Raw genomic sequence first — 25,172 nt, 5'->3', positions numbered from 1 at the left:
CATATTTGAGCCCTTTTGGTACAGTTGATACTGATTTGGCTCTAGGGTGACCAGATAGCAAGTGTGAAAAATCAGGAGGGGGGGGGGGGGTAATAGGCGCTTACATAAGAAAAAGACCCAAACGCGATTTGGCTCCTGCACCAGGAGGTCTGAGTGAGTGTCACTGATCTAACATGTTCTCAAGCCCCATTTTCCCGACTTGGCCCAGCTGTAGCTTTCAATCATTATTGCTTGAAATATTTTCTCCTAGGTTTGTGCATAGCGAAATCCCCACTTACCGCATTTTACCCCTAAAAGTCCTTCCACGCCCCGCTATTAAAGATCAAGGCACAAAGCCCCTAGGAGCCTGCGCCTCGCCCTGCTCCCCCGGGCCCTGGGGTGCTGCCGGGCCGCCCCTCAGGGGAGGGGCCTTCTGGCTCCAACCTTAGCGCCCATCACCCTAGTCTCTGGGCGCCTCCTCTGGTGGGGGAGGGAGCGGCCGGGGCCCAAGGGGGCCCCCTGCTCCCCTACGACTCAGGGCTGGGAAGGGCATGGCCCAGAAAAGAACAACTGCGGCTAGCCCGCGGGACCGATGCTATGGCAACGGCCGGCCAATCACATAGCTCATCACGTGACACACAACCCCGCCCCTTGCAGTGGGCGGGGGGCGTCACTTCCTTTTTGACCTTTCACCCCAAGATGGCGGCGCCCGTGGGACCGATGAAGTTTTGGAAACCCGGTGAGGGGTGAACGGGCCCTGGAGGGAGGGAGCCACTGGGAAGCAAAGGTCGGGGATAGGTACCGCCGGTGCTAGTTCTCTCTGCTTCCCTTCGCCGGGACCTGGCCGTGCCGCCTGGCAGGAACCTCTTGGGCCTCCCCTCGTCCCACCTCCTATTGGCGCTGCCCGGGGCTGGGGCGAAGCTGTTCAGTTCTTACCCTTCCCCACCCCAGTGACCCGGAGCTGGTGACTTAATGGTCTGTAATTATTCCCCCTCCCCCAGTGTCTCAGGGTGGGTGGGGCATTTAGGTTCACCTTGAGCTGGCCGGGTTACAGTCCGGGCGCCCCCATCATCTGAGCTGCCGTTCTCCCTGGTCCTGCCTGGCCCCCGGTCAGCGGAGATGCTGAGGGCTGATGGGTCACGGAGTCTGAGCTCTGCTTGTGCAGCTGAGGGTGGGCTCTGGGCTGCAGGGTAAAGGCACATTGGCAGGGCTGCACTGGGGGCGCGGGTGGGAAGCGTGTGCTCCTGCTGCCTGGGTTGAAACTCCCCTGTGGATAAATAAGGTGGTGGGTCTTCAGGGATATCAATCAGGTATCTTTCACCAGCACTAAATTCATGTATACCTCTAAAATAAAATAGAATTAGTCATCTTGTAAGCAAGGGACTCCCAACCTTAACTATAGCAGCGCTGCAGCTCTTCTATAATAAAAGCAAAGCAGAGAGCAAATCTAACTGAAACACAAAACTCTTCCTGAAGGAATTATACCATCTTGTGCTTATACTCTGTATTTTGTGTGAGGATCTGAAAACAATTTACTATCACCCAGAGGTTCCAGTAATGCACTTGCCCAAAGCAGCAATGAGCTTATGGAAGAGCCAGAATATAGACTGGTTAATAGTAGAGAGAGAGGCAGAAACATTTTGAATTCAAATAGTCAATTTCCTGGGATATACTGAAGTCTCCTGTGTGTCCCAAATCCCCTGTAGCATGGTCACTGTACAAACACATGGGAAGACCCGGTTCATACACTGAAGATTAACAACCAGAAATGTATACGTTGCTGTAAAATTAATCTAAAAATGAGGGAGTCTCCCTCCAAATGGATGAGCCTTGGCAAGTTGAATTAATTTATTTAAATCCAGATGACTACCTGTCCAGTATGTCCAGGAGAGCGGTAACAGAAAACATATGGATGATTGGAGGAATTATTCCCTATCTTTCAGTTGGCATCCAAATGTTATATGATACTGATGTTTAAATCTCTGTCTACAATGGGGATTAAATTCTTATTGGAACCATTTTTAACCTTTCTTTAAACTGGTCTATGTTAAATACAAAATGTAAACAGTTTGTTGAATGTGGATGGGACCTGTCTGTTTAAAAGCAGAATTGAGCAAATATAGTTTAAATCCTTCTGTGGACATGGCCAATAATGTGCAACACAGATCCTACAAAATGAGGGACATCTCAACTGAATAGCAGAGGAGAAAACTGCAGATGATGCATTACCTTAATGAGAAAAATCTTCTCCCTTCCCTCACATGATTGAGCATTTCCAGCTGTCATTAGTTTCCCAGTTACATGTACTGGGAATAAATAGATTTATGAGCTCAATTTAGTGAGTGGCGTGGCTCATAAGCAAGTAGGGTTAAAAGTATACCTTAGAATTAATCTCAATCAAAAAGGTTCCATTGGAAGACTTATTCTAGCATTGTGTGTTGATGAAATTGATTTTTATTGCCTATTCCTGGTTTTAAATGAATAGAGGCATTCCTGGGAAAAACAGTGAATATGTCAAAAAACTTTTTTTAAAGCAGAAGAAAAGGAAAAAGAAAGGTGTCAAAAGTTAAGGCTTTTGTACATTTCTCATGAAATAGATGTCTCACAGAAGTTTTTAAAATTTTATTTGAAAGACACAGATATATTGTGCCATGTTAGGAGACTTTAAAAAATGGAGATTTACATTTAATTTGGAACAAGTTCCTGTTTGTTAAGCATTAACTACATATGTTTATTATTATTACGTTAGAGATGCTTAACAGCACATGTTAGAAGGCAGAGTTCCTTTTCCTAAAGAACTTATTTGTCTGAGTTAGACTGAGATATGCCAGGCAAATTTCTATCATCCTCCTATTAAAATTGTCTCATGTCATGTAGGCACGGAAGGTCCTGGTGTCAGTCTCACAGAAGAGAGGCAGAGTGCTGCTGAAAGTACTGGTGTTTCTGTCATCTATAATCCCTATGCATCTCTTTCAATTGAACAACAGAGACAAAAGTTACCAGTGTTTAAGGTACGAAAGAACTTTCTGATATGCTGAATCTCATGCCTGCTGTGTTTCTTTTATAAGTTGTTTTTGATCCTCTCTCTTAAACATCATTTTACAACATGAAAGTGATGTAATGGAAGTCACCATTCTTTTATTTTATGAAATTTATTCTTTGTGTTTACTAGATGTTGGCAAAAGTGAATCTGCTCTGTTTTATTACAACCTTTATGTGGATTTATGTTCAAATATTATATGTTGTGCATTGCATTGATGAAGTTTAATGAATTAATAATTCATACCTTATACTGAGTGTATGTCTATATGTGCATTGCTCTTTGCAGAAATGTATTGAAAATTCTGTTGTACAGATTTGTTCTCCTAACTTGAATATGTTTTGCCCTTCCAGCTTAGAAACCACATCCTTTATCTGGTGGAGAATTATCAGACACTGGTGATTGTTGGAGAAACAGGATGTGGAAAAAGTACTCAGATTCCACAAGTGAGTGTGCATGTAACTTAGCAAAATTGTATTCTTCCAGGAGATCTTACGTAGGCTGACAGCCAACTCTTGGGAATGGTGTAGAGACCTTATGGGGCAAGGGTGATACCTTAGGCCCAGTCCTGATATTGCAATCCACTGAGGTATGAGAGAGCCTTACACCTTGTCTCTCCCTTGATATCAGCCAACAAGTTCTGGCATTGACAGAACAAGGAGCAATGGTCTCAAGTTGCAGTGTGGGAGGTTTAGGTTGGATATTAGGAAAAACTTTTTCACTAGGAGGGTGGTGAAGCACTGGAATGTATTACCTAGGGAGGTGGTGGAATCTCCTGGTTTTTAAGGTCAGGCTTGACAAAGCCCTGGTTGGGATGATTTAATTGGGAATTGGTCCTGCTTTGAGTAGGGGGTTGGACTAGATGACCTCCTGAGGTCCCTTCCAACCCTGATATTCTATGATTGCAACAGCATAAAATCCTTCTGCCACATAACTTATTGGCCTATGTAACAAAGGACCATACTCAGGAATCAAACTTGGGTCCACAATTCCCACTGCAAAAAGCTCCTGCTCAACTAGGAGGCCAACTTTTCTGAAATTTATTACGCCTTCAGAATTCTTTTAAATTCATCACCATTTGTAAAGAAAAAATTTCGGTCAGGATCTTTCTAATTCTTTGGTCAAACAGTGACCATCTTTATTTCCTGTACTTCCTTGCCAGAAAATTGTAACATGAATGGGAGAAACATATTTGTATGGCACCTTTTCATATTCCATTAAAATATTAACCTTCTTCGAATGCTTGCACATGTCCATTCCACTTTAGGTGTGTATACGCCTCGAGCACAGTATATGGACATTTTTCTCTCAGTGATGCCTGTCAGGTCAGCTCTAGCGCTCTCTGGTGCCGCGTGCTCATGGCGCAGGTAAAAAAGGGAACGGTCAACCCCACGCCCACCTCAGTTCTTTCTTACTGCCTGTGATGGTTGCTGGAAGTGCTCTTCTTGCTACGACAAGCTGTACTCAGAAGTCTTCATTTTTCATCCATTTCCCCTGTTTCTTTCTTCACTACTTATTTATTTTTTGTTTGTACTGTAAATAGCTTTTGTACATAGTTTAGTTGGAGCTTCTTGCTTGTTAGTGGATTTTCATCTGCCCCTGGTGCCAAGGCATGCCTCAGTCACCAGGCTTCAAGTCCTGTGCCAAGCCTATGCCTTTGAGCAACCCGCATGCCAGTTGCTTAAAGTGCTTGGGTGAGGCTCATGTCCCGGACCATTGTCATAACTGCCGGGATTTTAATCCTCGTACGAAGAAGAACCGGGAGACCAGATTGAAATTCCTATTGATGGAAGAGGTACTCAGACCCTCTTCGGAGCCAAGCAAGTGAGACTCGGCCCTGAGTACTTCAGCGTCAGTGCAGAGTGCTCCTCCCACCAGGAGGGACTCTCAGTACCATTCCCTGTCACCGGTGCTGAGAAAGAAACATAAGAAGCAGCTGGCCAAAAGGGGGCATTCCCTGACTCAGAAAAAGGCCAAGCATGGGGAGCGCAGGAGTGCGACATGAGTCAGGTCACTGCCTTGCCCCCTCTCCATGTGCGGGTACCGTTGATTCCATCCTGTTTGCAGGCTCTGTTGAGTCCAGTACCAGATAAGCTGGTGCCGGAGGGACAGCAAGACTCCGGCGTGATCACGGTGTTGGCCACCCTGGAAACATTCATAGCAGCCAGATACTTGCTGGTGCTATTGGTACTGCCATCGCCGGCAGTGCAAGAGCTGGTGTTGGTGGTGTAGGTGAGCAGAAGGGAGCACGTCACCTCAAGCTGCTGCATGGTACCTGGCCCCTTGGTTCCATCTAGGGGGAAACTGTCCCTGCTATCCTTGATGCAGGCCTCCCCACCTTGGCACTGATCTCTGGAACCGATGAGTACCGCACCGCTATGGTTTCTGGAGGAAGGCTCATCATCTGAGTCAGAAGTGGGGTCAGATACCCAACAGATGGGTTGCTGTCGGTACCCTCCTGGTCAGACCTATGTGGTGAATAGACCTGGACGCAGGGGTACCTCCAAGTGCTTGATCCAGTAGGCACTGACCTGTGTCAAGGCAATGGCCATTTTGGAACCCTTGGGGTTTTCCCCTTATGTCAGGGGCACATTCCAGATGCTTATATTTGAAGGCTTCAGAGAGAAGGGTTCCTCCATCCCATCACACAGCACCTGACCTGGACTCTGGTACTGATCCTGGTACCGATCCATAGGACCTAGACCTGCGGGACACAGTCAGTGCAGAAGGAGAAGAGGAGGGCCCCTTGCCAGTGCAGGCTTCCTCCTCCTCCCTGGACAAGGCAGTGTCAGAGGCGGGCATCTCACACCCCCCCTCCCACACCCCCCCGGACAACTTCAAAGCTCATCAGGAGCTGATGAAGAGGTGGCCTTGAACTTAGGGCTGCATGTGGAGGTAGTCAAAGAATCCTCCCACAGCCTTGTCAACATCTTGGCTGCGGTAGGGCTGTCTAAAGTGGCTGTCTCTCAATGAGGCCATCGTGTGACCAGTTAAAGCCTTGTGGCAAACCCCGTCCTCCCTGCCATCTGCCTCAAAGAGAGCTGAGAAAAAGTACCTTGTTCCTGCCCAAAGGTATGAGTACTTGTACTCCTCCTCTCACCCTCCCACCCCCCGTTGTGGTCCCTGGTGGTCTCAGCAGCCAACAAAAGGGAGAGACAGGAGCTGCATGGAGAAACCCCTAAGGCGAAGGACTCAGAGACTTATTTGGTAGAAGGTTTATTCTACAGGAGGTTTAAAGCTCTGCATATCCAGCCAACAGGCGTTATTAGGGAGATACAATTTTAATGTCTGGGACTTGCTTCTCCAGGAGTCCAGGCAGCACTTCTCTGCACTGGTAGAAGAATGGAAGTCAATAGCCAGGGCCTCTCTGCAAGCTGCTCTGGACACAGCAGACTTGGTAACTAGATCCATGGCCTCAACTGTGGCCGTGTGCAGCTGTTCTTGGCTGCAGTCCTTAGGCCTGCCGACGGAGATCCAGCAGTCTCTCCAGGACCTTCCGTTTGACAGGACCTCACTCTTCTCAGGGCAGAAAGATGCAAAGCTCCATGGACTGAAGGACTCCAGAGCTACCCTCAAGTCCCTGGGCCTCTACACCCTAGTGCCTTTGAGGAAGCATTTCAGGCCTCAGCAGAGCACCCGTTTCTATGCTTCACCATCCCTCCATGACCTTCAAAAGAAAGCAGGGGTTTTACACGCAGGCAGCTACCTCCATACACCTCAGCATCTGTACCCGCCCCAGCCAGATACCTGGGGGGGCTCTAAAGAAAACATTTGATGGGACACCCTAGGGAGGTACAGAGTCAGCCGGTCCCTTTATATATTCATGAGCATGCCGCCCCAGAGGGTGCTAGAGCCAACCCAATGGGTACCACTGAGGGAAAAATTTTCGGCGACTGTGCTCAAGGCACACATACGCCTAACATGGATTGGACATGTGCAACACATCCGAAGTATAACAGTTACAGAAATTTTGTAGCTGTTTTTTTGTGACAAATATTATAAAAAACAACAACCATATTTGCTAAGTATAGAAAATCAGCTCTTCTTGCCACATGGCTACAAAACTAGTGAGGTATATTAACTGCTTCAGCATGAGTACTTGACTAATGCTATTCAGACATTTTTCCTGAGACAGGACTACTAAATGAGAGGGGCAGGGAAGGAATCACTAAGAAGAAATACTTACAGTTGTGAATCTTCTCGCATCTCAATATCTTAAAATGCTTTCTAAATGCTAATATACCTGTGAGGTAGGGGTATAGTAGTATACGTATTTTATAGTGGGGTCAACTAATGCACAAAATCTTCGTTTTTTTACCTGCGGTGTCACAAAGAGTCGATGTCAGAACCAGGAATAAATCTTAGAAGCCCTGATATCCAGTACCATGTTTTAAGTGCTGGATGCATTGTGTCATGTATGACTAATTAATTTCCTGTCTTCAATGTTTGTTTGCAGTATCTAGCAGAAGCTGGCTGGACAGCCGAAGGGAGAGTAGTGGGAGTGACGCAGCCTCGCAGAGTTGCTGCTGTTTCAGTGAGTTCTTTCTTTTTTGCTGTAAAAATTAACATTGTTGCAGCTTCAAGTTTAAATGATTCTTCTACTGATTCTCCTTAAGCAGAATGTTCAAAAGTTCTAAATTCAATAAAAATTGTACAGTTTCAGATCTGGCCTTACCATAGAAAATTTTTACTAGTCCACATTGGTTCAGGTTAATTTACTAGCAATTTCCTTTGAATGGATTGTTTGTATCAAGTTATATAACTGAACATTAGTTTCCATTTATCTGCATCACTAAACTAGTGGAGAGACAAGGTGGGTGAGGTAATATCTTTTATTGGATCAACTTTTGTTGCTCTTCTCTGTACTTTTTCCAGTTCCACTATATCCTTTTTGAGATGGGGTGACCAGAACTGGGCACAGTATTCCAGATGTGGATGTACCGTGGGTTTATATAGTGGCATTATGATATTTTCTGTCTTATTATCTGTCCCTTTCCTAATGGTTCCTAACATTGTTAGCCTTTTTGATCCTTTAGTGACTTGTCTTTCTAAGATTCTTCCATTCTCTCTTGTATGAACTGGTTGCATTCACTGCTAGTTTGGTAGCATCCCCTTTCTCTGTACCACATAGAATTGTATGTACCTCAGTCATGTTCCCTTCTTGAGGTCCTCTTTTCTAATGACTATAAACCTAATTTTCACAACATCTCAGAACATATGGGACATTTTGTTTTTGTTGCCCTTTTCTGTATCTTTACATTCAATATCCTTCCTGTAGCAAAGTCCCCATTACTCAATATGGGCTCTTCCTGCCTTTAATAATGCTTCCATGATCATTTCTACTGAGTTGTGCTCTTTTCTTCTGATATGCCCTTGTTCTTCTCTTAACTGCTGCCAGACGTTGCGTTTATGTCCACTGTAGCATTCTCCCCTCAGCCACAATTGTTTTCTTCATCTGTGTTTTGCAGCTTCTGACCATTTCATACACAGACCTCTTTGCTATTCTATATCATGTCCTAATTTCTTTACATTACATTGTATGTGCCACCTGTCAACTTGTACCTATGGTAATATGCTGTCTTAGAAAAATTAATGCTTGGTGGATTCCTGTTGCATTTTCATACTGGATCAGATCATTTATCTATCTAGTCCAGCATCCTGCCTCCAGCAGTGACCTGAGTCTAGTGCTTCTAGAGGGATGCTCCCCTCCATCTTTTCTCTCTCAACCTCCATCTAATATGCCTTCCTGACTGTGTAATTCTGTACCTGACAGACTCTGTATATTGTAAAGATTTATGTTAAATTATAATCTGTGTTCTCAGTGGTACCTCTGCTTTTACCCCCTTTCCTTTTAAGGCTCAAAGACTGAGATTGCTTGATTGTAGTTTAGCATATTGCCACAGTGGGGTCTCAAGCTGGGAACACCCTTGAAATTTCTCCTGACTGGCCATTTGAGGGGGCTGGGAGGCATGGTTGGTGTTATTTATTACTTTGACGGGTTGAAATGGATTTTTTTAAAGAAGACTGTTCATCTGCTCTCCTCACTAGAGGATAGACATTGCCAGAGGGGAAAGAGGAAGTTGCAGAGCTATAAAGGGGAAATAATTTAGAAACTTTAGGACTTCTGTTTGAATTAGCTTTGCATTGTCAGCCCTGGTTATCTGCTTGAATGCTTGGTTTGAGAGAGGAAGGGAGCTGAGAAGATCCCATCTGAAGTAATGGGTTCATGAAGGAATTCATGGAAGAGAGAATAATAGAGAAAATGGGCGATTGAGAGAAATTCATTTTTATGTGCAGGGCAGAGACAAACATACACATGTGGAGATTATTTTTAAAGCCTGTCGAAACGATTTAAAGAGTGTAATTCAAATGACTGTTGAAAACAATGTAATTTTGACCAAATTAATAGGATTAAAATGCACATTGTTTAGTTTTTCATTAAAAGTAGGTGTTGGACAGTAGATCTCTGGGTTCAGAAAACCAATAATATAGAATAGGATCTGCTTAATCAAGATTGGAGCTTTCATTCCTAGGCTGTTGGTTTAAAATGGCCCAAGTTGGTAGTGTCCCATAGTCATTGCCGTCTGATAGTCATAAAGTGACACATGAAAAATATTTAGTCAGTTCACTTCCTGTGTGTCACTATCACAAAATCGCCATCAAAACTAGTTGGTACACAGTCTCGGGAGAGAGGCCAACTATTGGAAAGACCATGAAGACAGAGCTACCCTTTTCCCTCACGAGTGGTTGTCCCAGTTGTCACATTGGCAAAACAATTGTGGATTAGCTTGAATTACTTCTGCCTGTTCTCTATCTGTCCGATGGATAGAAGATTCTATACTCAGAATTTTTTTTTTTTTAGCGATATTGTCATTTTATAAGAAATCGGTCAGTGCTGGGTCAGTTGAGGGACAAATGGGAATAATTGATTATTTAATTATAATACTAAACATATTTGCTTAGATCTCTCCTTCCATTTTGCGTCACTTGTATTGTTGGCCTCTGATTCTGCAATTGATAGTGTGCAGCAGGCTGCTGTATGCGTATGGACCTGTGAGGACACAGCAATCTGCCTGCGTACTATCAGTTTTCAGACAGGGAGCTTAGACTGCAAGTTCTCTTGGGTAGGGATTGTTTGTTTCTAGGTGTGTGTACAATACGTAGCACAAATGTGCCTCAGTTCTAATTTAAAGATTTTATTTTAAAAGCATTTGTAAAATAGAAGACCAATAGAAATGCATTGACAGTTTATGTAAATTTCCAGTGCAAGCTGTTTTTAATTAAACGTTCCCTTGCAGTGTTTGAAACACAAACATTACAGCACTGCGGACCTGCAGGTGAAACTGAGTGTAAACAGAAAGTGAATTGGGCAGAAAAGATTTTTTTCATCGTCCAAGCTGAGAGAAATGCAAAAAGTCTATAAATAAGTAAATTGGATTTTTAAATTTGTTTTTTAGGTGTTAGTAGCATACGTAAAGAAATTTGGCTTACAACATATGATTTTTTAAGTTGATCGTATCTCTTTTTAAACAAATTGGGCACATGATTTCTAGATTTAAGAAAACATTTTCAGCAACTGTATGCACAAATTAGGCATGGGTCTAAACTGTTTACAAATGTGTGACTCATTTTCTGGAGTGGTTACTTTGACATTTTAAGTTTGAACCTTACATTAATGTCTTCAGTCTTCATCAGTAAAAGATTAGGTATCAGAACTGAGCACTCCAGTCCTTCCCTTGGTTTTTGGGCCAACTTAGATCCACCATTGATTAAAATAGTAGTTTTAGAGCAGAACTTGCCCACCTTCCCTACATACATAAACACACACAAATGTGCACATGCTCTCTCTCTCTCTCAAGATTGCTGGCAACCCCGATGAAATTTTCTGAAATTGGCATATTATAAATAAGGTATAAATTGGAAGTATCCATTAAATGTGTGAAGACTTTGGCTTGGTCTACACTAAACCCCCAAATCGAACTAAGGTACGCAACTTCAGCTACGTGAATAACGTAGCTGAAGTCGACATACCTTAGTTCGAACTTACCCCCGTCCAGACCCGGCAGGCAGGCTCCCCCGTCGACTCCGCGTACTCCTCGCGGCGAGCAGGATTACCGGAGTCGACGGGGAGCACTTCTGAGTTCGATTTATCGCGTCCAGACTAGACGCGATAAATCGAACCCAGAAGTTCGATTGCCTGCCGCCGAACCAGCGCGGTAAGTATAGACAAGCCCTTTTATAATAATTATTACTGCAAAACATTGACTGAAGACATGAAAAAATATTGACAAACCTCATGTCCATATTTACCAGTGTTGATCATGTGGAAAGAAGTCTGGTTGAGCAGCCATGAATGTTACCACAAACAATAAATTACAGGTATTTTTCCATTTATCCCAATAGGAAATTCAGCTAAAGCTGATATTTCAGAGGTTATAAATGTTTGCACCAGACAGGGTTGCTGTTAATTGACTCAGCATGTTTGCAAACATAAAATATTTGTCCTCGCAGAAAAAGACAGTAAAGATGCTGTCCATGTGCATATGATTTTGCAAGCGATAACTTGTTCCTTTTTCATGGCCACCTGACTTGGATTCATGCAGTCTATTGAAATAACTTTTAAAAATTCAGTTTCAAATATTCAAGCGTGGTTTTTTTTGGTTAGTGGAGGTTGTTTCCCTCCATTCTTTAGTGCCTTTATTTTGAATTTGATAGTGAACGCTGTAATCTCAGGATTACCGGAGAAAGATTGTATTTTGATTAGCAGTGCAGTTACCAAAGTGCATAGGCCTGGTAATCAAACTGTGGATTTCTGACTCCCCTTTCCCTGTTTTTCCCACTAGAAGTGCCAAATTACTCAAACTAAAATAATCTAAAAAAATCTTTTATGTGCCCTGTCTGCTGCAAGGTGGTTTAGGAAGCCTCTGCCTCCAAGCTTGGGCAATGGGCCGTGTGTGTTTGTTACTCTGTCCTTCCCTCAGCTTTCTGTCTGTTTTGAGGGGCAGTCTCTTTCCCATGTTTTCCGTTTGAGTTCTCTATCACAGAAGATAGCTCCATAGCTTTCTTAAGCAAAAGCAGAGTGAAACTGATCTGTTTGTTGTTGGTTTCACTGTTATCTACAAGTAAAGTGACCATTTATCCTGTTTTTTTCATCTGGTGTTCTAATAATTTTTTTGGAAAAACTGAAATGTCATGTTTTTTTTTAAAATTTAATTAATCCTACTGTTTTTTAAAGTAACTACAGAATGTTTGTTCAGGACATATTGCTATACAGAGCAGAATTTGAGTCCAGTGGAATCAGTGCAAATGACAGTATTTTCACACTCCACATTTCCTACTTCTCTTCCCCCCCTTCCCCCCCCCCAACTCCCAAACAAGGCTACGAAAAGGAGGTGGTTTACAACAGATTTCCATTGTACCGTTTCAGTTGCATTGCAAAACCTCTCTTCTCTTAGGTTGCAGGCCGAGTGGCTGAAGAAAGGGGCGCAGTGCTGGGTCATGAAGTTGGATATTGTATTCGATTTGATGACTGCACAGACCCACAGGCTACAAGAATTAAGGTGAAACTTAAGCAGAGTGCCGGTATCCTGAAATGGTTAGCTGAAGCTCTCAAAGTGCATTTGTGAACATTAAGTAAGCTTTGTAACACCCAATGAGTGGAACAGATAGTACTATACCCATTTTGCATATTGTGAAACTGAGTCACAGAATGGTGAATTGCACAGAATAATACAGTGGGTTAGTAGAAGAATGAGGAACAGGCTCTGAGGTCCCTGCCACAGTCATTAGTCACACTGCCTTCAATATTTTTAAAGTTTAATAAAGGAAGTGGTATAGTGCTGTATTAAATCCTTATTTCTGGGATGGTGGGTTAGTTTATTGAAAGGAGTATTTTTTTTTAAGGGATATAACTTGAATTTTCAGTCTTAATTTTGTATTTTTTTTTTGCTCATTGTTAAGGACTTTGTCAGCTTATGTAAGGTTCTTGATTCTATCCTCTTTGTGTGTTTGCATATGTTTAAAATGTTTAAATGTTTATTTAAATCTTAATAAAATGAATAGAACATTATGTTCTATTCTGCTAATATCAGCCGCCACCACTCTAAACCCAAAGGAGCTTTTCAAGGTGGTTATGATCAGATATTGCTCCAGTGCTAGTGTAACCCGAGATACCAGTGAAGTGGAAAGGAAGGGCTGCAATGAATTGAAGCTAGGCTATCCTAGCCACCTTAAAGATAAAATTAGATTGAGAGAATGAACAAACTAGCTGAAGGTGACTTCATGTGGGCTGTAGCTTTCTGGTATCCCCCCATCACAGCTTTGTTCTGTTATCACATTGGGGAATATTGCAATTATTTATGCTATGTGGAGAAGAGAGTTTGTTTTATTTTCTATGGAATAACAACAGTGAATAGGATTTATCTAATACTTTACCTTTATTAAAAGTATTGTCAAAAGCTTGAATAATTCAAAGTAATTTTAAAAAGCAATATAAAACAATAGGAGGACGTGTATTTACAAAACAGTTCTTAAATATTTTTTAGTATTTGGGTGCTTATGGGATTGGTAAGGGAAGAAATATGGAGCCTTTTGACTCAAAGTCATCAGTTCATATCTAGGTCAGGGCCGTGTCCAACTCATGAGTAAACTGAAAAGGTTTTGTTTCTAAGTCCAGAGTAGCTGTTTTTGTGAAAAGATTGTGGTTTCATTAGCTAAGAGGAAAATGTCCATATCACAAAACATCATCTGTACTCTGATCTGAGCTACCTGACACTTGTTAAGCAGTTTCCTTAGAGGTACCGACAACTGAGCGGGTACAGAGAATGAAGAAGCTTTTCACTCTATACATGTGGCATTCTTTAAGGCAGGTTGAGGCATGATGGCAGGCCAGAATGAGGAACTGCTGTCTTTAGTGCTGTCAGTCCATGTTTTTGCACAAGAACGAACTTAATTTATAAAAAATTAAATATGAATTTCTTACACAAATTTGATCTGCTTATACTTGGATTGATTTGGTGTCCCTTACTTGTAGCTCTTACTATTTTTCAGTACTAGCGGTCAGAAGCACATGTCTGTAGCTGACACTGCAGAGCATGAAAGGCACATAGAAAATGTGTCAAAGGCAATATAAATAGAATTTTGTAATCCAGAATACTTGTTAGTTTCTTACAAACAGGTAATATAAATAGCCTATCCAGCTGAATGTGAGCCTAGAGGTAGGCTATAGATGACTCATTTTTCTTGGTGTTTGATTTTAGTTTCTGACCGATGGTATGCTGGTGAGGGAGATGATGGCTGACCCACTACTAACGAGATACAGGTAAAGACATGTTACATGGAGCAGATCCTTGCTGATGACTGGCAGACCCATAGCAAATGTCTGAATTTTTTTCCGGCTAAAAGGCAGTTAATAAACATCCCAGAGACTGAAGCTGATCTTGGCATTTGAATGTCAGCCTTATTAGGGAATTATAGGAAATAATATACATGCAAACAGTGCCCCACCTTTGGAAGGTTTCTAAGGTACCCAAGTAAACCTGGGTAACCTAGCCCAGTGGAGGGTTTGCTTTTGTTCGTTTAAAGTTGAACATCTTCTCCTCTGACTATGGTCACAAGCAGCCATTGGACAAATGCACCCTCGCTCGTATCTGAATCTCTGCCTCACAGAACCACTATGCAACACAGCACCACTTAGTGCCTGCTTCAGGAGGTCAAGAACCAGCAGCAGAGCTGTGGGAGGAAGCTTGCGTACTGTAGCATATGCTACACTAAATTCAGGGGAGTGCATGAAACAAAGACTTGGCATAAGTACAATTCTGAGCATTTTGTTTCAGTCCAGAAACATTTAAGCAGAGTCAAGAAATAAGCCCCCCTGAAAAATGAGGTGTATAGTAGAAAGGGAAAACACCTACCTTACAACAAGGGTGTACTTTGAAAAAGTCTCTGTGGGTGGGTAGGGAGGCAGTGGTAGAATTCAGTTTAGGTTTGGTTTTTTTTTCAGTTTCTTTCAGCTCAAATCATTTTTTTTCCTTACTGCCATCCCTGCAGACACAATCTGAAAGTCAAGCTGGGTTCATTGAAGCCCGTGCATCAGTAACAATAATTTGCAACCAAAATTTAGTTAATCATTATTATCCACAAACCAGAATAGAATACAGCTCATGCTTGTATAGCTGTACTGGCTCTGCAGGGTCAACAAGAGTAAAAACTTGTTTTGGCTGGTTGACTAAAGAGCTGCAGTTTTTAATATAGTGACTTTTCAGAGCAGAACTGCACTTTCACTGTAGCGTAAACTGAGCTACTGAGAAGATGGGGCAAAGGAAAATCAAAAGAGGAAAAGCAGCAGACCACGCCCCTAATGCAAAAATAAATGTTGCTGAGAAGCATCTTTGGATGCAATGGCTTTGTTAGTAGGGATAAATGAATCTCATGGAATTTGCTGTTCTGTTAACGTCTCACTCTTGTTTGGGTTGCTAAATTAGTTTGCAAATCATTTTGTTTGCTAATTTAAACCCAAGTTTCCCCTCAGGATTATCACTAAAAAACTAACAAAATCCGTAGTGCCAGGAAAGTCTGTATTGTGTATTAAGGATAGAAGAAATTCCCTCTTCCACCTCTTCAAAAAACTAGCTGGCATTGATGATGCTTAATATACAGCCTGTGTTCTATTTCCCCCTCCTGTTTCTTTTCCCTCCCCACTTCATTCCATGTTTCAATCTTTATTCTCCCTCCTCACACACATACACAGGATTGTTTTTTCTCTCTCTGCTCCTCTTCTCTCCACAATCTCACTGAAGTAGAATGTGAACAGTAACATCTGAGTAAGCTTTCAAACCCATGATATTCAAGAAGGTTTAAAATTAGGCAAAAGAAGCTTGCCTATCCCTACTTGTAACGCCTGGTGTTATGGTTAGTAAATTAAAGCATTATCACTGGTAATTTGCTGCATTTCCCTCTGTTTTTGAGAGGATTTTAGTTACAAGCATACGTTGACTTTAATGAGTGATGTGCCTAAAATTCCAGGCACTTCTCTGAAAGTGTAGGGATTTTGAGACAGGATGTCTTGGTTCCAAAGGCAATCAGATCTGATTATTGAAACCTTGTCTTTCTGTTTTAACAGTGTCCTCATGCTGGATGAAGCCCATGAAAGAACCCTGTATACAGACATTGCCATCGGTTTGTTAAAAAAGGTTATTCCTCACTAGCTTCCCTTTTTCGTTTTTGTTTTGATTTTCACCATTAATCCTTTAATCCTGCTGCACGGCTTGGTGGCCCTGTTGGGAAAAGTTTCATGAGCAAAGGTTTATAATGCATCTATTGGTCTAAACCCTCTCTTTATACACAGCTTTCTGCCTTCCCCAGCTGGCGCTCAGGTTCCACCCTGTTGCCTCCACAACACATAACTCCTCTTTTCTTTTATCCCACATGGGCATAAAGTAAATCTGTTTCCATGGCAGCTGATAGTGCTTCCCTATGAGCGATCTGGTGTGAAGTGATTTGTATCCTTGGAAATACTTTCTCCTGATTTTTCTGGCATGAGGAATAGGATTACTGAGATCATTCTGGAACAGGCACCAGTTAGCCTATCCCAGTGTTTGAAAAGAGTCTTGCACAGTCCTTGCTGGATGAGCTTTAACTCATTCAGTTGTTTTGTGGCTTGTTAAGTATTTGTAACTAAGGGTAGGTCTATACTTACCTACGGGTCCGGCGGTAAGCAGTCGATCTTCTGGGATCGATCCCGGAAGTGCTCACCGTCGACGCTGGTACTCCAGCTTGGTGAGAGGAGTACGCGGCATCGACGGGGGAGCCTGCCTGCCGCGTCTGGACCCGCGGTAAGTTCGAACTAAGGTACTTCGAATTCAGCTACATTATTAACGTAGCTGAATTTGCGTACCTTAGTTCGAAATGGGGAGTTAGTGTGGACCAGGCCTAAGAGTCAATGATGGTCAGGATGTTGTAGGACATCTAACGTCTGTTAATCATTCCTGGGTGAGTGGCATTTCTCCATTAATTTCTTACTGTCTGTCTTAGATTCAGAAGAAACGAGGGGATCTTCGAGTGATCGTAGCATCAGCCACACTGGATGCAGAGGTACAGTTTACGAGTTTGTTTTAAAAATTAAGTGAGCTCAAGTGGAAGTTTCACTTCTAGCAGTAAAGACATCTCGTCCTACGTGGTCTGCTTATCTGGAGAATTGTCTGAATGGTGGTGATGGGCAAAAAGAACCTACAAGTAGTGAAATTGCTGTGTTTCTATTTCTTTGCAGTTTTGTTTGTTATGTAAGCTCATTTTTTGGCAGGTTATTTTAATATGAATCAGTTTCTGTCATGTATTTGTGGCTATTTCTTTCCTAAATGGCTGTTTTTATTTAAAGATGTTCCTGCTGCTTAATCTAGCTTGTTTCCTGTCTAATAAAACCCAAAGACTTAAGCCCTATATTGGTGATGACAAATTGACACAATCATTGATTATTAAAAATGTAAGATTATTAAATGATCTTCTGCAGTAGAACCTTACTATTTCTCACTAGTAACTCAACAGCCCGTTGAGAATTATAGAATTTAGCTAATAGCAAATAAACACAAAGTAAGACTAATGCATCAAAAAAAATCTATATTGTTCATTTAGCATTTAAATTTAAGTTAGTGCCGATAATGTGCCATACTTGGTAATATTCTACATGTATATTGGAATATATTTTGTAAAAGTATGAGATAGCATTACAATACTCCATTAAATCTTTGAGGAGTTGTATACTATCAAAAAAGTGTTAAATTTCAAATATCTTGTAGGTAAGAGAGAGACATATTAGCCATGTATTTATATGTGACTTAGATATATTATATCTAAGTATATACATTATATTTATATACAGTATATTTGTTACACATTTGTTATTAAATGGATATATTTTGAAACCTTGAGATGTAGTTAACTGCAATAATTACGGAATCCCTTATGTTCTTAATGTATTGTGGATAACACATATGTAAGCAATTTAATATATTAAATTAATCCATTAATAATTAACATGTTTTAATAAATATTAATCAATTCCTTTCCGAAACACTTTAACTCTGATTTTTAAAAAGAGAGATCCATGGTCTGCATGTGCTTGATTACTGTGACTGAATGTGTAAATTGTTAGTTCAGCTGTAGGTGTACAAAAGTAGGCACATAATAACTACACAAAAGAGTTCTAGGCAGGGATTTCCAAAGGGTCTCAAGTGATTTAAATACCCAACTTCCACTGAGACTAAATAGGATTTGGGCACCAAAACCCTAGGCTTAATTTTAAAAAAACAAGGACTTCAACTTTATTAAAATAACAAATTGTCAGGTTTGGAAAGATGCAAGTGACATTAACTTGACATTCTTCAGTATTCTCTGGGGTCTGCCTCAGTTCTTTCAAAAACGGACTTAAAATGGAAAATTTTTTATTTGCTTTATCAAGAAATTTAGAGATTTCTTCAATCAAAATGAGACCAACGACCCCAGTAGGGATACCAGCATGATCCTTACCGTGGAAGGGAGAACATTTCCGGTGGACATTTTTTACATACAGAGGTCTGTTCCTGTTTAATCCTTGTAAGTGGTGACTAGAGAAATATGCACCTATGACTTCAGATTACCTAGTTAGTGTCTGGGGAGTTCTCTGGGGGGAATTCAGTTATTAAGGGGACTTCAGTCATGCTTTCAAAATATTACTACATGGTTTCGGTACTAACACATTAAGGTTGTAAAACTAAAATTGTTTTGCAGTTGAATGTGTCTTTCTCCTATTTTGTGAGCATCAGGAGCAGACTTCAGTGGAGAAGGGCTTCAGGAACCTTCCCCTGTTCCCTTCTCCTCTGGAGCAGACTTCAGACAAGTGCTGCAGGGACTCAGTGGCATCTTCATGCTTCTCCTTCCCTTGAGGGTGCAAGCCCAGTATTATTTCATTATTTACCTCCCCTCCCTCCACAGAAGGGATATGGGCAAACCTGGCAGAAGCTTCGTGCTCCCTCTCCTCCACAGAATGGGATGGACAGGTCTGATGGCAGCAGTCAGCTCTTTTACCCTACGCGTATACAGTGCTTAGTTTGCATTTTTGTTGATCAAAGAACTGTGGGTGTGATTGGTACATTGTCACATATTAGTGAGTTATGTACCCCTCACCCCAATGCTGTTTGCTCCAGATGCTATTGGGGGATGCTTAAAATGAAACAGTAGTAATAATGAACTGCAAGGAGAAGAACATCTAAGAAGTAAAGGAATTGCTACTTAAATCTAGGTAACAGTCTCATCATGCACCATGCTGGGGATGAACTACTGCACCTTCTAAGCATCATCACCACTTGTGCTGCATTTGGGTTTTATCTAAAGATCTCCCATTCAACTAATGGCCATCCCCCACCTTCAGCACATTGTGGCCTGGCTACCATGACGAGACATACAGTCTAAGTTACAGACAAATTGGTGGGTCTGGATTTTTGGTTTTCCCTCGGTTTGCTTTGAAAGAAATGTGTCTAGCCTCTTACAAATAAGTCTTTTCTCAATAATGTCTAAATTCTACAGGTGAGTTACACACCTCTGGGGGAGAAAAGGTTTCTAAAGGAAACCCGGGCAGCCCCTTGGTATCAGTGGGGTCACTCAGATAGCAGTCCATTACGATCAGATGTTCAAACGAGCCTTCTAATTTATGCACCTCCCTCTTTGAGTACCTGTTAACTCACATTTGTACAAACACGCCTTGACATGTTATCACATTTAGTATGGGAAAATGTCACTCTTCCTGCATGTAAATGGAAGCATATCCAAATTTTACAATGGTCCTATAAAATAAAGCCTGTAGAATATTAGGAAATGGAAATGCTTATGGCCAGATTTTCAAAAAAATTGCATACAAGACTTAGGCAATTAGGAGCCTTTCTGAGTGCATTTGCAGTAAACAGTTTCACCATTGTTTGAAAATTTAGCCCATAGTATTTGCACTAGAATTTCACCTGAGTGAGTTGCTTGTCATCTGTTAGGAAACAAAAATATTTAAAATATTGCTTTTTATGTATACTTTTACTATAAAAAGCATCATACATTTTTGTAAAAGCTTATGATAGTATGAAGGGAACAAATGGGATGCTTCTGATTTGGTGGATATGGGATACAGGAAGGCCCAAGGGTTGACTGGTTAATTTCATGGAGATACATAATGAATTAAATGAATACATAACTGATTTGTAGTGTCTATGCAAAGTTAACAGTTTGTTCCTTTCTTACTAAAGAGAGAAGATTGTATTGGTCCATGTATTTAAGTTTTGGTTGGTTGTTTGTTTTCCACAGCCCTGTTCCGGATTATGTCAAATCAGCTGTGGAAACTGTGATGAAAATTCACCAGACAGAGAGTGATGGAGATATATTGGCATTTTTAACTGGCCAGGTACAGACAAAAGGGACGCTGTTCTTTTTTGCTTAAAGTCTCTTCTTCGATGTATGCTGGAATTTTCAAAGCACTCATCCTTGGTATAACTCTGCTTCCATTAAAGGCACTGAAGTGAATGGAGCAGGGTTAGGCCAACGCTGAGCCCTTCTGAAAATCTTACCTGCAGAGTAAATTAGATTTCTCAAAGTCAAACACTTGGTGCTATGGTGAGTTATGTCCTTTGATGTTACGGTGCACTTTCATTCTCACTATCCAGAGAAACAATGCAAAACTTTTACGTACTAGTCTAACTCACCAAGTTATTAAAATGCCAGTAAATCCTCATTAATCAGTAGAAATTCCAACTGTGGTGACTATTAAGTTTTTAAGTTTGTGAGATTGTGTCAGTTAAGTTAAATATCTTTAAAATGACTTGACCAGTAATATTTCAACCTAGCTGGTACTTCAGATAAAGAAATATTTTCCAACTTGCTTTTTAATTCCTGCTATTGTATAGATTTTAATCCCCTTCTGACAAGCTTTTTATTACTCTATATGGGTGCTATGGAACAATGTGACTGCAAAGCCAACAACTGTACAGTAACTATTGCTACCTTGTTAGTGTAGGTTCCTACTTCAGATCTGAGCAATTTGGGGCAGGGACTTTATCTTACTAGGGGTTTATGTACACATGAATTTATTCAGGAATAGCAGAATAGGTGTCCACAAATGGAATTATTCAGGAATAGCTATTGCACTTTAAATTAATATCCTACCTTAATTGAAATTAACTTTCAAGTGTGGTCAAGTCCTATCCATGTGTTTGTATAGCGCATAGCACCAAGGGGGCCCTGATCTCAGGTGGGTCTTCTAGGTGGTACTGTGATGCACAATAATAATAAAAGTGGTTTAGCCAGTCGTAAGCCACCTGCGGTCCGTGGGTCGTATGTAACCCATCAGGATAAACTGATTGCAGGCCGCGAGACATTTTGCTGACGTTGACCGTCTGCAGGCAACCCTAACCTGCAGCTCCGATTGGCTGGGAATGGAGCCCTAACCCTAATCACTGGGAGGTGCGGGGGAGCCATGCCTGCAGATGGTCAACGTCAGCAAAATGTCTCACCTCCTGCAATCAGATTACCCTGATGGGCCGCATGCGGCCCACAGGTTGCCCACCACTGGGTTTAGCTATCCTGTGTTAGGAGTGGGAAAGGTTGCAGGTGAAGGAAGCCTGTTGCTGTCTTGCATGCCAAATTTCTTGTTTAGTGCAATGTCTTTTCCTGACCATGTAAATAAAGGGAACAAGCAAAACATTATGGGTAACATATTCACATCTCATTTTATTTCTTTTTAGATTGTTTACATGCTTTTCTTTTAGGGGTTGAATTGGGCTGTCTCAAGGAAGCTAGGCAAATTGGTGCTATTTGTAGTGGCTGACATCTTGTGCTCCAGATTTCAAGCTTTTTTTAAAGAAAAATTCTCTAGCCGCTATTGTTGCTAAATTAAGTTTTGAAAAACCGAGCTAATTGATGCAGTGGTGTTTTGTCTCAGTTTGCAGGCAGCCTGAAACAAAAGTTTTGAAAGGAGTCAAATGCCATTAATTTCAGTTGGGTCCAAAATCTGAAGCTAAGGCAGTTCAGATGTCAGTATTGTTAACTATTTCACTCCTGATCAAAGCATAAAAGAGAGAAGAGGGATGATTGCAATATGAAGTTCTTCACAATCTAGTAACAAGATACTAGCGACAAACTTTGTGTATACCTTTTTCTTATGCAACTGGGAGTGAGTTGTGCAATTTTAAGGCTTAATCTCTGTTGGTCTGTCTTCTGGTTTGATATGTATGGTTCTAGGAGGAGGTGGAGACCATCGTTTCTATGCTAATAGAACAGGCTCGAGTCCTTTCTCGCTCTGGGATGAAGAAACACCTTCGTGTTCTTCCCATGTATGCTGGGCTGCCTTCCTCGGAGCAGATGAAAGTGTTTGAGAGAGTTTCACACAGTGTCAGAAAGGTAAGGCTGCCATATATAATACTGCTATAGTGCCTGTCATCCAGAAGGGTTATAGATTGTGAAGATACTGCCCACCCATCCTTAGAATGAAGCAATTTCTGAGTTTGCTCTAAGCAGTCTTTATGCACCAGCTATCATTGCCTATCAGTTTTCAGAAGGCAAGTGAAGACTATCAGTATAGAGGGAATCATTTCATGTTCAGTGACTGCAGACTCTTCTGGCTTCCTTCTATTTCTTCCACCTTCTCAGTCTCCCCAAAATGTGATGGTTATAATCATCTTTCCCTTCCATCCACCTGATCAGTTTCTCCATTCTTAAGTCTCTGCACCGGCTCCCGTGGTGTTTCTGCATTCACCTCAAGCTTCTCATCCTCTTCTTCAAAGTACTCTGCACTTGCCTACTTTTCCAATTGGATTTCTTCCTTCAATTTATACAGCTGAGACACTGTGTCAGTAATAAAAGGAGGCTTGGTGGCACACTGGGCTAATGCTCTAGAATTGGATCTGAAGAAATTAGTTAAAACTTGTTTGCACGTATTTGTCCTGTTAGCCTGTAATGGACACTTTTCCACAGCACAGAGCTACCTTGCAATTGGAACCATTTGGCTTTTCTGTTTAGGTGAGGCCTATGTCTGGAACTGAGATATATTGGCAGAACTGCCTGGGGTGAGCTATCATAGCTTTTGCCTTTGCTTGGCTTTAACTAGTGCTATATCATTGACTCGCTGTTGGAGGGGGATGAGCAATTGGAAAGTTGCCCTGATTGCTCATGAATCTGATACTGGTCAGCAACGACGAGGATTTAATTTTTGCTGTTTCAGATGAACTAAAAATTAAACTTCTCTGTACTCTGCTCTAGCATTTTCTTGCAGTTCTTTAGATCGAAGGTGACGAATGTAACTTTAAAGGGAAACTGTCAGCTTAAATCAACATCCCCATTTTTGTTGTTGTCACAAGTGACACCTGGGATTATAACAGACAGAAATTACAGAGAAACATTTTTCTTAGTTTTCAGTTTTTATTTGTTAGCACTTTGTATATAGTTAATTTCATGATTTTCCTTGTATTGACAGTTTCTCTGGTTTTTGGTGGGAGAGAACAGCAGTTTAAATAGGAAAATGCTTGTAAAATCATAAAAATTGACAGATTTCAAGTTGTCAGTATCTCACTAGTGTGATGTGAACTGCTTCATCTATGTATAACCTCTTTTTGCTCTCAGATGCATTCCATGTAGCTTCTTTAACTGAGTTATTTCCAAATTGTTCCTATCAGAGTCCTATTGCACTGACTGCAGGTTTTAACACTAATAGAAGTGGAAGGTCACAAAATAACTTTATGTTCTCTGATACGTTTAGGTGATAGTGGCCACCAACATTGCTGAGACATCTATCACAATTAATGGGATTGCATTTGTGATCGACTGTGGCTTTGTGAAGCTTCGGGCCTATAATCCAAAAACAGCAGTCGAATGCCTTGTGGTTGTCCCGGTATCTAAGGCATCAGCTAATCAGAGAGCAGGTCGTGCAGGCCGGAACCGTTCTGGAAAATGTTATAGACTTTACACAGGTAGGCGGTGTGTTGCACAGGAGATCTCGCTGTTGTGGGACTTGCAGCTAGCTTTACCAGTTTCTGTTCACAAACATTAAATCATGAAGTAAAGAATTGGAATTTATGTTTCAGCAGGAATTAGTGACTTCCCTTCACTACTCGCATGGATTAGTTAACCCAGGTCTCTAAACAATGCAGTCTTCACTGGCCCTGACCAAGGGCCACAGACCCCTGTCTGGAAGTGATTCAGCACTTCTCAACAAGAAGTATTAAGTCAGTTACATATATTCAATCAGTAATAAAACAAAACAGATAGCATATGGCAAATACATAGGTGAACTGATTGTCATTATTAAACGTTAACTTGGTGTTTATTTTACATTTTCTACTCTTGTGATGTGTGCTCGTGCTTCATCCTGGACACCAGTACAAATATTTTAGTTACAACAGCTGACAAAATTAGGTCTCTTCACATCTCACCAATTCACTCTTCCCACCAGACCTTCGTCAGCAAAAGCCTTGCATCATGACCTGAAAGTCAACAGATTTGTTGAACAGAGGCAGGAAGCAAATTCATAGTTAACTTCTCACCAAGAATGCACTGTCTCCATTTCACTTGCCATTAGATCAGGGTGATGTTAGTATAAAGTTCCTTGGCTAACCGTGATGGTCTTTGCATCATGCGAACAGCATGGTAATCATCCACCAGAGGCCTCATACTAGTAGGTGTTAATCAAGTTATACTGTATTAAGTTGAACAGTTACAAAGGAGTAAATATGTAATAAATAATTAAAACTTCAGGGCCAAATTTTCCAACAGCCTCAGAAAATCTTTCCCACAAGATATGCAGGCCGCACCCCTTTGTATGCAAATAAACCCACCCATGCATGCATGTTATACAGGTTTATAGACATAGTACCCCATTTGTGCTGCACTTTCAGAGTCTCTGAAATTGAGGCCCTTTAATAACATGCAAAAGCAGGCTGATAGAGAGACATGCTATGAGACCAGCAGCAATTGCAAACCCCTAAGATCTGCTCTAAGTCTGGACCATGAAGTCCACTAAGCAATGCATTCTTGTTGATATCTCTGGGCTGCTGTAGGCTGAGAATTTACTCCAACTCATTCTACCTATTTATCTGTTATGTTTTGTTCTGTATTATGTTTGAAAAGGCTCTTTCAGATACTGCGTCTACCA

General features: G+C 41.4%; 1 protein-coding gene across 2 annotated transcripts in view; it reads left to right on the top strand.

Annotated features, from left to right (window-relative positions):
• Positions 1 to 635: 635 nt before the first annotated feature.
• Positions 636 to 25,172, top strand: part of DHX35 (DEAH-box helicase 35) — a 45,718-nt gene continuing 21,181 nt past the window's right edge. For both annotated transcript variants that reach the window (XM_034787427.1, XM_034787426.1), the window contains exons 1-12: positions 636 to 718; positions 2,857 to 2,990; positions 3,373 to 3,465; positions 7,476 to 7,553; positions 12,475 to 12,579; positions 14,278 to 14,339; positions 16,140 to 16,209; positions 17,051 to 17,110; positions 18,474 to 18,586; positions 20,339 to 20,435; positions 22,268 to 22,426; positions 23,781 to 23,991. In XM_034787427.1, coding sequence (XP_034643318.1) covers positions 679 to 718; positions 2,857 to 2,990; positions 3,373 to 3,465; positions 7,476 to 7,553; positions 12,475 to 12,579; positions 14,278 to 14,339; positions 16,140 to 16,209; positions 17,051 to 17,110; positions 18,474 to 18,586; positions 20,339 to 20,435; positions 22,268 to 22,426; positions 23,781 to 23,991 — 1,222 coding nt within the window. In that variant the 5' untranslated portion in view covers positions 636 to 678. The remainder of the gene's footprint in view (positions 719 to 2,856; positions 2,991 to 3,372; positions 3,466 to 7,475; positions 7,554 to 12,474; positions 12,580 to 14,277; positions 14,340 to 16,139; positions 16,210 to 17,050; positions 17,111 to 18,473; positions 18,587 to 20,338; positions 20,436 to 22,267; positions 22,427 to 23,780; positions 23,992 to 25,172) is intronic.

Source organism: Trachemys scripta, chromosome 12 (genome assembly GCF_013100865.1).
Source record: "Trachemys scripta elegans isolate TJP31775 chromosome 12, CAS_Tse_1.0, whole genome shotgun sequence".
Classification (NCBI taxonomy): domain Eukaryota; kingdom Metazoa; phylum Chordata; order Testudines; family Emydidae; genus Trachemys; species Trachemys scripta.
Note: the sequence above shows the minus strand (reverse complement) of the source record. Positions and strands in the feature narration are given on the sequence as shown.